Raw genomic sequence first — 11,607 nt, forward strand, 5'->3', positions numbered from 1 at the left:
GCTTTAAAATAGCTGAAGAATCTTGTCGCCGTGCTGAGGGCGGGGAGGTCATAGCTGTGTCACCACAGACACTGTGGTGAAACTCGGCTGACACTTGGCAGCGGTGTGGAGGAAGCCAGTTGTTGGGACGTGGGCAGAACTATTGGTTTGGAGCACCGGGGCAAACCAGCTTGCCAGGACAACTGTTGTCGAGACAATGCTTTTATCGTAAAGGGATGAATTGTGGTTGTTCCTCGCACGTGGAGGCTCAGCAGAGGTGATGCTAATGAGTCATCAGCGAAGTTCCTTGTCTCAAACAAGCAGGGTACTTTGTTTATCAGAATGATACAAAGTTTGCGCCAGCCCAGACTGTTCAACCAAACGTTTCCATGGCTCGGACCTTTCTGGCCTGCAGAAATACAGCTCCCAGTCCAGCCGTTTGCGTGACCCGCAGGGCCAGGGCAGAGGCTGGATGCTCGGGCAGTGCGCGTACCGCTCTTATGCTCAAATAAGCATTAGGCTTGTATTTATTTCTAACAAAAAAATCTTTCCAGGCTGGTACCACGCTTAAAAGATGCAATGCTGAACTGTAGGGCATCCGATGACAAATTTCACTCTGCGCTTCACTCATTTTACTGAACTCCTGCACTTACTCCCAAGTGTGCCGAATTCCCAGCCACCTGCAGCTCAACAGGCTTTCGGAGGAAAAACCGATGCTTTCTGGACCACCTCTTTTCCTAAGAATAACCTGTAGCTTTGCGTCTTTCTTCCCGAAAGCTGTTTTTGTCCTTGGCTAAACGAGGCGGGGGTGTCGCTAAAGGCTCTCTGCTGCCTTGCCCTGTGAGAGCACTTTGGCCCTGGCGCCGCACGCCTCAAAACAGACGTTGAGATGTTCATAAACTTCGCCCGTCCCGGGTGCCGAGCAGGGGCGGGGGCGCGGAGCCGCCATGTCTGCTTGGGGCGCCGTCGCTGACGGAGCGGGTCCCTGCCATGGCCCCGCTCCTCCGCCAACAAAACAAACACGGCGCGGCCCAATGGCCGCCTGCGCTCGCCGCGCCCGCCCCGCCCCGCGCCCGCCGCCGCCAATGGGGACCCCAGGGCGGAGTGCCGCCGCGTGACGCGGCTGTTGCGCGGCGCCACCATTGGCCGGAGGCGCGGGGCGGGGCGGAGGCGGCGGGGCTGGCGGCGGGCCGGGGCGGCGGCGGCGGTGCGGTGCGCTCCGTCCGGGGCGGCCATGAGGACCGAGATCTCCACGGCGGCGGCGTTCGTCACCCGCCTCCTGCGGGCCGCCGGGGGTATCGGCGAGGAGCAGCTGCGGTGCTTCAGGGAGTGTCTGCAGGAGGCGCTGCGGGGTGAGCGGGGCGGCGCGGGGGGGCTCACATCCTACCCCATCCCATCCGTGGCCCGGCGGCATCGCGGTGAAGCTCCTCTTTGTTCCCTCCCGCAGAGCACTACAAGCACCACTGGTTCCCCCTGCTACCCTCCAAGGGCTCCGGGTACCGGTGCATTAGGATCAACCATCAGATGGACCCCTTGATAGGAAAGGCGGCGGGGATGATCGGACTGAGCCACGAGAGGCTCTTCCAGCTGCTGCCCAGCGAATTAACTCTTTGGGTCGACCCTTTCGAGGTGTCTTATCGTATAGGCGAAGATGGGTCCATCTGCGTCCTTTACGAAAGTCCCCAGCCCGGTGGGAAGACGACCAAGCCGCTGGAGAGCAGGACCAGCTGTAAGGAGGAGTGGAGAATCGGCAGAGCCAGCCCTTCTAAGAATTACAGCATGATGACAGTGTCTAGTTAAAAATTGCTATTCCTTGTACAATGATGTATGTATCCTAATCTTGTAGTAAATTTAGATGTAACTGAGATTTTTGGGTTTTTAATTATTTTTTTTCACCCTATAGTCATTAAAGGTGTAGTAGTACTGCCAAGCTTTCTGTGTCCAAGGGCTAATGTATAAAGCAGTTCTTTACACTGCATGTTACTTTCTGGATCGTGTACTTGTAAATGCACTGTACAGTCAGTTGATTGTTTTACACATTTATATTTTCAAAGAAGTTTTGGCTATTTGTAATAAAAAAGCAATATTGTAGCACTCTTTTTATGATGGATTTTAGTCAAGATTAAAACTTGCTAAAACATTCCTCGGTTTGCAGAGCAATAACATGAAGGGGGGTGGGGAAACAGATCTAACAAGCTGCACATAAATCTTTCCAGTGACTTGTCTGCACAGATTTCTCTCAGGGTCATTCAAGTTTGGCTGCGAGGCACAAATCAGAAAAATAAGAGTTATTTTTTTCCTTTTTCAAAGCAAGCATTTATTGGAGGGCTGGCTCCCATCATGCCCCAACGTTTTGACAAAAAGAATTGGGGAATTAGTTTGTCTTGTTATTTCTACTTTTTGGAGTAGAACAATAAAGACTTGCTCAAACTGCATTTGACTTTTTGGGTTTTTTTGTTTGTTCCCCCATCCCTCCCCCCGAGACTTTTTACATTGCTCTCAAAGCTTCCTCTAGCTATTTCTGATCATCACAGATAGCTTTACAGCTAGAAGGGTGTAGCTTTGAGCATTCATCTTTATTTCAGATGATGACCAAAATGCTTAGTTTCAGTGAAGCTTGCTGGCTGTGTGCCCGAGTAGAGCTGAATAGTCTGCGTAGAGCTGCATGGTTTGGTTTTTGTTTGTTGTTTGTTTTTGGTGGTTTTTTTTAATGTGTGCTGTATCAAACTGAATGACAGCAAAAGTACTCTTCTAACAGTTGATCTATTGCAAAAAATGCTTGAATTTATCGGGAGATGGAGTTTGTATTTAAAACTGCAACTTAAAACCATCTAGGAAGCTGGACTGAAATACTGATCATCAATACTGTGTAACTACCTTCACTCTTCAGGAAGGTAAAAACCTTCCCATTTCTGACATTGAGTTACTTCTTGTTTTGTCAGCGTCTCTAATACCAGTTGGGTACAAGTTTAGTAAAATGATCAAATACAGTGGCTTTGATGTAATAACAAAACTTTGTGTTGCTAGTTTGTGTGGAGTATTGATATCCCAGTAAAGGATTCAATTTACGGATATTGCTTCTATTCTGAGAAGCAGTGGTCTGTGTTCTAGCCATCTGCACAGTGTTTAGCATTGCTGGTTTTTTTGGTAGCCTGCTATTCATGCATAGTTGAGTACTTTATGAAAGGGAGCTTTGTCTGGTGTTAGTTTGTCAGAAGAAAAACCAACATCTTGCACTATGTCAATAACATGGTAAAACATACAGCGAATGAAGGGGCAAGTCTGGGCAAACTGGGAACTCCATCTGGCATAAAGAAGTTTTTTCTTTCTTTGCGTTGGGAAAAAAAATAAACCTGTTGCTATTTGCCTTACTGTCTTGGAGGCAGGCTTGTCTAGTAGTATTTGTTTAATCTGAACAAAATGCATAGTGCCATTTTCTTGGTAATTAAAACTTTGTAGAAAACGATCGTGTGTTTCTCATCTATCACTCCAATGAATAAATTTCTGGGTTACTTTAACAGATGGGTGTTAAAGGTCTTGTGGCAAACTGCCCATTTTATTATATGAGATCAGTTCATGTTCTATTCTCTTTGGGAGATAGTAACGTTGTGGGTTTTTTTTCCTCTGGTAAATGCTCAGTGCAGGTAATTCTATTTCTTTAGGACCTCTAAGGGACATATTTGACACAAGTGTGAGTAATTGAACAGAATAAATTTAAATCTGCTAAGGGTAAGATAACCTCTGATTAAATTTCATTTGAAAGATAATTGGCCATGCTGCAGATTACATTAACAGTTTATCTGAAAAGATGTGGTATGAAGTTCTTAATTTAACAGTGGATTTTACATAGTGGTAAACACTTAAAGTGGAATTAAAGATGGCTTGGGACATGGGATATGATTTCTAGCTACTGGATGTGGTTTGACATACAGAGAGTAGCGAAGACCCTGGACTAATACCAGCCATGGTGAATTCTGTTGCTCTTTATTTATTAATCCTATCGTATTCAATAGTTTGTTTCATGTGTTATATACTATCTTGTCTCAAGTATCCTATGCTCTCTGCAGATTTGATACTTATCACTGAATGGGATGTTTCTGTTATGAGTAATTCAAGTTCCATTTCGTAAACTTAAGCAACAGGTGTAGCGTTGAAGCTTCTCTGCAGACAAGCAGGTGGAGGAGACTGGGGAGCTTGAAGAAAACCCACTGAAGCAAACACGCGGGCTGCAAGTAAATGTGCTGTGACGTGTCTGCAACATCTAGAACTACATTTAATTGCTTTAAAGAAAAAAAAAGTCAAAGACCTACTAAAGGCACAAAGGCTGTTCTGAGGGAATAGAGTGCTTGGTAGTAAGCCAGGGAGGCTGTTGTTTGGAGGAAATAGATAAAATTAACTTTGCATTTTCCCTGAAAGGTGGTAAGATTTTGGCTTGTTCGTTGTAATGGCAGAATGCAAAACTGATCCTATTTAAAATTATTGTCACACAAAACTGACTGCATCTGATGAGTCATGATTTATAACAGAATGGCTTGGATTCTATAGGAAGAGTTATTGCATGCCAGCCTCCTTGAAGAAGTAAAAATAGGTAGAGGAAGGGTATATTTGTTTGTTCACATGCCTGTTTGTATGAGGATGGGTTAACTCTTGCATAAGTAAAGCTGAATGTAGAAACATACATGGAGGAAAAAACATACATTTGCCTGCTTCTCCAAAACTTTGCCTTGCTGCGAAGACCTTTGTCTTTCTGAGTTGCAGAATTCAAATGATACAGAAGGTCCTGCTAGTTTATATAGCCTGACCCCTTATGTACTGCAATTCCTATATATCACAACCCTGACTTACTATTTTGCAATTAAAGAATACAGAGGTGTATAGATTTGACCTGAAAACTTCAAGACATAAGGGCGCTCTCTGTATTTATTTCAGATTCTGTTATCTTTAGAGTTAGTAAGTTCAAATAGGAAATGTGGTATGTTTTTTAAGTTTAATTTCTAAACATTGGTGTCCTTATTTCTTTATCCTCAAGATCAAAGAGTCTTTCAGTATGGCCTCCTGTATGCGCTTTATACTGCAATCCAATTAAGTCTGTTTTTTATTTAAAGGATTAAAAAGATTAAGCCTTTTAAGTCTGAGCGTAAATAATTTTCTTTTAATTAGGAATTACGTATATGCTTTCTGCAAATGCTCATTCCATTTTTTTAATATGTGCATGAGAATGTGTGCGCAAGAAACAAGTGCAGTGAAGCAACCGATCCGGATCACGCCGTTCCCACCACTGTTTGCCATTCCGCCAGCACTGATGGTACTGTGATTTTCACTTCACTGAGAACAAGGTAAAATTACTTTAGCTTTAGTACTGACATAATGGCTAAATATGAGGTCTTTTACTTAACTTGTTTTTAATTCACTTAATGTATTCTTCACTGTGTTATTTTGTTTCGAATGCTGCATCTTTTAGGTGAAGTGCCTTATAAAAGCCTAAATAGTTAGTGTTATTGCAAGTACTCACACAAAGGATTAAACCTGAGTTTAACACGAAAGCTCTTCTATAAAACCATGTTGACTGGCATTAATGATACTGTTTTCCTTTTAATTATACTTCTTATTATGAAGTGAGTTAATACTTCATTAATTAACCTCCTTCTTACATTTAATCTGTGATTAAAAGTATTCTAACTCTCCTGCAATTATTAGTTGTTACTTTTTTTATATATATTGGGACACCTACTCTGGAGAAATTTTCTGGTTATTCCCATGTGCATCGGACATAGACGTTGGTGACACACAGATGCCCTAAGGCAGTTCTCTTGGGCATTTTTCTAGACCTTGTGGTTATGTTTTTCCTTATGAAATTCTACAAACTATCTTGATGACATCTGTTTTAGTCATAAATATATTGGAAGTATTTCATTATCCTCATGTAGTAGTTGCCCGCATTGTCAAATACAGATAAGTGGTATTTATTGAACACATACAGCTTTTTCTTCACTTTAGCAATTTTCCCATCTTCATCTTTTTAGTACTAGAATCCATTTATGTGCTGATGTATCGTAAAAGGTCATTGCTTTTGCATAGCTGTTTTTCATAGCTATTTTAACTTAGCTATTTTATCCTTCCATGTTTTAGCTTCCTTCAGAGATTTTTTACTTCACAATAATCCATGCATGCTGGCTTTTTTCTATTTCACTTTCTTTTTTTTTTTTTTTTTACTTGTATGGTAAGGGGTGTGACTCAGAACTTTGATCTCATTTTAATTTCTGCCTTACGTTGTATCAGTGTAGCGTCGCATTGCTCATCAGTTTGGCTTTGTGTGATTCCTCCAGGCTGATGCATATTGCCATGGCAGTGGGAGGACTTGTACTGTTGGGTTGATAGAAGCATTCTGGTTCTTGAGTAGTAAGGCTGCTTTTTATAAATTATTTTTTCTTGTGGTACCAGAATTGCTCTTGGTAACTTCTATGTTATAAGAGTAATAGGCCCATCTATTTTCATTATTTGCTTGCTGGGGACTGAATTTATTCCAGTAATAACAAGTGATATTTTGCTTTCCATTATAAGGCTATGTAAAATTTTCACTGAGAAGTAAACAGCTGATTTTAGCTTGTAATGTGGGTAACTTCTTGGGGGGGCAATATATTTTAGTTGAAATGGAATTGCATGAAAGAATCATCTGCTTGGGAGAGTCACTTTGCACTTTGAGATTCAGCTGCCCCTTGATTGCAATCAGTATGACTAATAGATCTCTAAAAAGTATCAGGAAGCAATGAGAATGCAAATTAAATTGTGATTTGTGAAAAACTTGGCTTTATCATTACTTTAAACTATTTGCCCCCAGATTATTGATGGTAATATTTGCATAGCCTCATTAGCAGAAGAAGCTGTATAGTATCGGTTATTCTTCCCCCTGGTTCTTAAAAATCCAAAGAAACAAAAACCGTAAAAGATGATAAACATCTGTTCAGTTAAATTACACAGCAAGTCAGTTTTGAGTCACTGAAAAATAGAGGTGCAACCATCTCTCCTCATAAAATAATTTTGCTGTGCTTTAGTAGGAAGAAGAAAAATGATATCACAAAATTGTTCTATAATGTTTCAAGCAAACCTCTCATGCTAAATAAGCTTAGAAAAATAAGTTTGTAATCCTGGAGATATGCCAAGTGTGAAAGTTCATCTTTGATATGGAGTGCATTTTTTAAAAGAAAAATGCATGTATAAAAGTATAAATGCAGTCTTTGTACATGCTGTGATGCAGTAGCTTCAAATATGAACCTTCTATAGCATAAACTCTTATAAACTTTATTTGTAGCTCAGTAGGAACAATTACAATCAACTTCAAAAAGCAATTTTTACTATAGGGTTTTTGTGACCACAGTATAATGTTTGAGATGATGCTGCCTAGAGCCCAGTCATGCAAACTGTTGTTAAATTGATCATCTAACACAGGTGACATTAGTGACTTTGGTCTCAGATGACTGGTATTGCTTCTGTGTACCATTCCCAGGATTGTCTGCTACATGAATGAAGAATGAACAAACACGCAGGAAAACGGAGGGAAAAGGCAGGTTGTACTGGAAAATACTTCTTAAACTGTCTGAACACCAAGCCCTGGGTGTTCCATTAGTTCTAGGTAGTCAGAAGAGAATGCTGCCCAGAAGCAAGGTCATATCTTCAGCCTACTTAACTTACTTCATTTTACACTGAGTGCCAACATGGAACTCACCAGGGCTCTGAGGAGGAAAGGACATGCCTGTTATTTAGAAACACTTATGAATATTCTCAAATACTAAGAAATTACGGTATTTGCTTTATTTTGCATGCTGCATATAGATGAATAAAATACTAATGAGTATTCCTAGTGTACAACACCTTTACGTGCAATTCTATTTGAATAACTGTGCATATTTGTAAGATGAATATGCAGTTGACTCTTTGCAGTAGTCCCCTACATATGATTTATACAGCATCCTTAGAATTGAACTGGTGTTATGTGAACGTTTCTGTGGCAAATGTGCAACCTGAGGGTTAGATTTGCATAAAGGCACATGTAGGAGTGATGGAAAAGAATGTAAATTATACTGGTTTATTCTTTTATATATTCTTGGAATAGATTACAGCAAAAGCCAACCCTTAGGCTTGCCTTCTCTTATTCTGTGAGTTTGGATTACCATGTGCTGTTAGGAAGACAGTCTATTTCTTAGGTGGCAGAAGTATAAATGAAAACAGAATTCTTCTAATATTATGACGATATAACATTTTATTTAGTCTCAAAATAACGTATTACTCATCCAGATCCTTTATTCTGGGATATACCAGAGGTCGTCCAATGCACATCTCACTTGACTGCACGTTAAAGGTTGATACAAGGGTTTTGTCAGAGGCTTTTTCCTCTAGGGGAGGAAAAATATGTACAAATGTGTTGGTAGAGGGTTGGCTTGTTCATTTTGCCCCATAGTGTGATGAACTGATACTGAAACCAAATGCGTTGAATATTTTGATGTGGATTGTGAGCTATTTTTTCAAGTGGTTGAAGTATGCGTGCTAAGACCTCAGTCAAAAGCGATTAAATATGTACTTGAGTTTGGTAGTAGTGCTGCACATTTAACGTGGAACTAGGTATTTTGATGGATGGAGGTTTTGCTGAACAAAATTAATTCAGAATCTCGAACTGCTGTATTTATGGAACACTTGATTTTATCATTAGTCTTTTCACTAAATGATGTTTATCTGATATCTCTGACTGTCTTCAGATTTGTTTTTGATTTTGTTTTTTTCAATGACTCAATGCTACACATTTTAAGTAAAAGAAAGTTGTTGCTTATATAGAAGTCAGTAGAATTACTCCTATGTTTAACATTTAAAGCCTTTAGGCTCAGACCTGGATGAACATTTTGAGCACTGGCACTGTTTAACTGAGTCCTGCGTATTAGCTTCATGGAGATCCTTTTAGATTCTGAAGCATGAAATGAAGATTTAATTGTAGCTGAAACCTTAGCTGTTCTGTCTGTGAGTCACTTCAGAAAAGAAAATAATTTGTTTATCTGTGTTATGAGAGTCACAACTCTGTGTGCGCCATATGTCTTGATGGTATATTCAGAGAAAGCTGTGTGTATTTTCTAAAATAAACAGATATCTGTCTTTTTTTCCGCAAGCCTTTAACATTGATTCTTTTTCTAAAGGTGGTCCGTCTAAACCACTAATCATTGACCACTCTCTGGAATGAAAACTGAAATAAGCCTGGGAGCAAAAGTTTGCTGAAGTTAAAGGGCTTCTTTTTAGTTGTGATCCAGAGTAGGCTGTGTATCAATCTCAGTTTATGTGACTAGAAATCGGAAGAAAGGCACATAAAAGACAACTTCTTGTTGCCCTCTCCTCCTTTTCACCTTTCTGTGGTTTCTTTGTCCTTCAAATAATCTTTTCTCATTAAATTTGCTAAGCCTTTGCATCAACATGAAATGAAGAGATTAATGCTTGTTTATTGGCAGACACCATGTCTTGACAACAAATGTAAGAATAAGAATAGTAACCAGTACTGGATTAAAAAGGGAAGATTAATCCAGGAATTTGATGAGACCTTTTTTTCCCAGCTTATTACCGCTCTCTTGTTTTTGAACCAGATTGGTGAGTGTAATGCCATACCACAATGTACCTTTTGTATTCTGTTCTTAGCGGCAATAGTATTTTAAATTACCTGGAAGTTACATTTGCAAAGAGAATTATCTGTTCCAGTATGACTTCACAAGGATCCACAGTTGAGAATACTGAGATCTGGTATCAGCTTTGTTAACTAAGGAAGGGGGGCAAACAATAATGCTGTTGAAAAAAGTTACCTGTAACGTATGCAGCATATCAAACAGGATCCTGAAAAGCCTTATACATTTTTTTCTATGCCCTTTGCTAGTATGTTTTAGAATATTTGCATTTTTTGCAGCAGTTGTTTCCTTTGGTAATTACTTCAATATTTATGAAGATTGACTTTTTTTTTGGGTAGCAGTGCTGGGTTATTGTTCTTCTAGTAATACATCTCCTGGTGTGGTTTGTTTGCCTATAAACTAATTATTTAATATGTTGCTGTGATAAACTGCATGTTATTTCCACTGCTTTAGATACCTAACTAAAAAAAATTTAAGCTGGAGTTCCATTTTTGGCAACAGCATCTAAGTTTTATGCCTGTATCTACAGTTAGTTTTATTCTTACTTAAAACTGCCAGTGAATTAGTAGGCCTAAAATATATCCTTTGGTCTTTTTCCCAGTAAGTCTTTTTCATTTGTAATACGGTTGTCTCCTGTTTCACACTTTGTTTGCTATTTTTAACTTTTTTCCCCCGCAAGTATATGCTGAAGTCTTTAATTGGCATTTGATTATCTTTTTGGGTGAAATTCCTTCAGTTTCTCTTATCTCTCCCTCTATCCCCCCCCAAATTTGTAAGTGCTGTATTTGTATCTGAATTCATGTGGTTGTAATCAAACCTTTTTCTGGGTTTTCCAGTATTCTTCTTTCCTCTGTGTGTCACATCAGTGATGGCTCTTACCTTGTCCTACCAATGTTTTTCAGTACTTGTTGAATGTTTTCTCTGTTTCAGAGAATGAGAGGTCTGTCACCTAGAGAGACAGTGTTTGTTATATAGAACGTGTAAAGGGTTACCATTTACAGGCTATAATCCTGTGTTCTGACAAACTGGGCTACAGGAAAATGGAGGAACTGAAAAACTTCCATGCAAAATCTATGGGTAGTTGCCAATTTTATAGGGAGACAAAGCTGAGCTTACTTTTGAATGATTAACAGTCTTGGGGGAATTTGTTTTCCCTACCTTCATGCTTTACTGATGGAGCTGTTTGTGTCTTTGTTTATATTTTTTGGAAAAGGGACTGTTTTTAATATTTTTATGTAAGCCACCTGGTGCCTTTGTGGATTTCTCCATATAAAAACAAATAAAGCAGTGTGTCAATGTTTGTTCTCTCACCTATTATATAAACTCCCCATTCACATAAAAGGGTTCGTGTGTATTTTTTTTTTAATTTATATGACTTATCAGTAACACTTCTTTTTTTGTTAGACATCATGTTTGGAATTATTGTTTTAGGAAACTGGTGGCAGAAGAATGGTTACTTTTGGTAGAGGTAAATTTTTTGCAAAGGTAAATATTTGTTAGAATCAAAGATGCAGGACTGGATGGACAGATGAGGGGAAGGCAGTGGATGTTGTCTACTTTGACTTCAGCAAGGCTTTCAACATGGTCTCCTACAGCATCCTCACAGGGAAGCTTAGGAAGTGTGGGTTAGATGAATGGACAGTGGGGTGGATTGAAAACTGATTGAAAGATAGAGCTCATAGCGTCATTGCTGGGCCACTCTCCATCATCTTTGAAAGGTTCTGCCATTGTAGAAGGCTATCAGATTAGGCAGACGTGATTTCCTCTTGGTGAATCCATGTTGAGTACTTCCAATAGCTTTCTTTTCCTCCACACGCTTTTGAGATGATGCCCCGAACAAGCTGTTCCATCATCTTTCCAGGGATGGAGGTGAGGCTGACCGGCCTGTAGTTTCCTGGGTCTTCCTTCCTGCCCTTTTTGAAGACTGGAGTGACATTGGCTTTCCTCCAGTCCTCAGGCACCTCACCTGTTCTCC

The 11,607-nt window shown here is 39.9% G+C and overlaps 1 protein-coding gene across 1 annotated transcript; it reads left to right on the top strand.

Moving 5' to 3' along the window:
• The first annotated feature begins 1,119 nt into the window (after window positions 1-1,119).
• LOC134521542 (protein BTG1-like) lies at window positions 1,120-3,392 on the top strand. Its single transcript, XM_063348117.1, has 2 exons — window positions 1,120-1,331; window positions 1,427-3,392. Exons 1-2 carry the CDS (start codon window positions 1,214-1,216, stop codon window positions 1,777-1,779), a joined length of 471 nt encoding a protein of 156 aa, XP_063204187.1. The 5' UTR covers window positions 1,120-1,213; the 3' UTR covers window positions 1,780-3,392.
• The last annotated feature ends 8,215 nt before the right edge of the window (window positions 3,393-11,607 follow it).

Source organism: Chroicocephalus ridibundus, chromosome 10 (assembly GCF_963924245.1).
Source record: "Chroicocephalus ridibundus chromosome 10, bChrRid1.1, whole genome shotgun sequence".
NCBI lineage: Eukaryota > Metazoa > Chordata > Aves > Charadriiformes > Laridae > Chroicocephalus > Chroicocephalus ridibundus.

Bases quoted from the DNA above. Each gene is read 5' to 3' on its own strand.
- LOC134521542 (XM_063348117.1), top strand. From the start codon at position 1,214: ATGAGGACCGAGATCTCCACGGCGGCGGCGTTCGTCACCCGCCTCCTG. The intron at 1,332-1,426 runs GTGAGCGGGGCG...TCCCTCCCGCAG, and splicing joins TCTGCAGGAGGCGCTGCGGG to AGCACTACAAGCACCACTGG.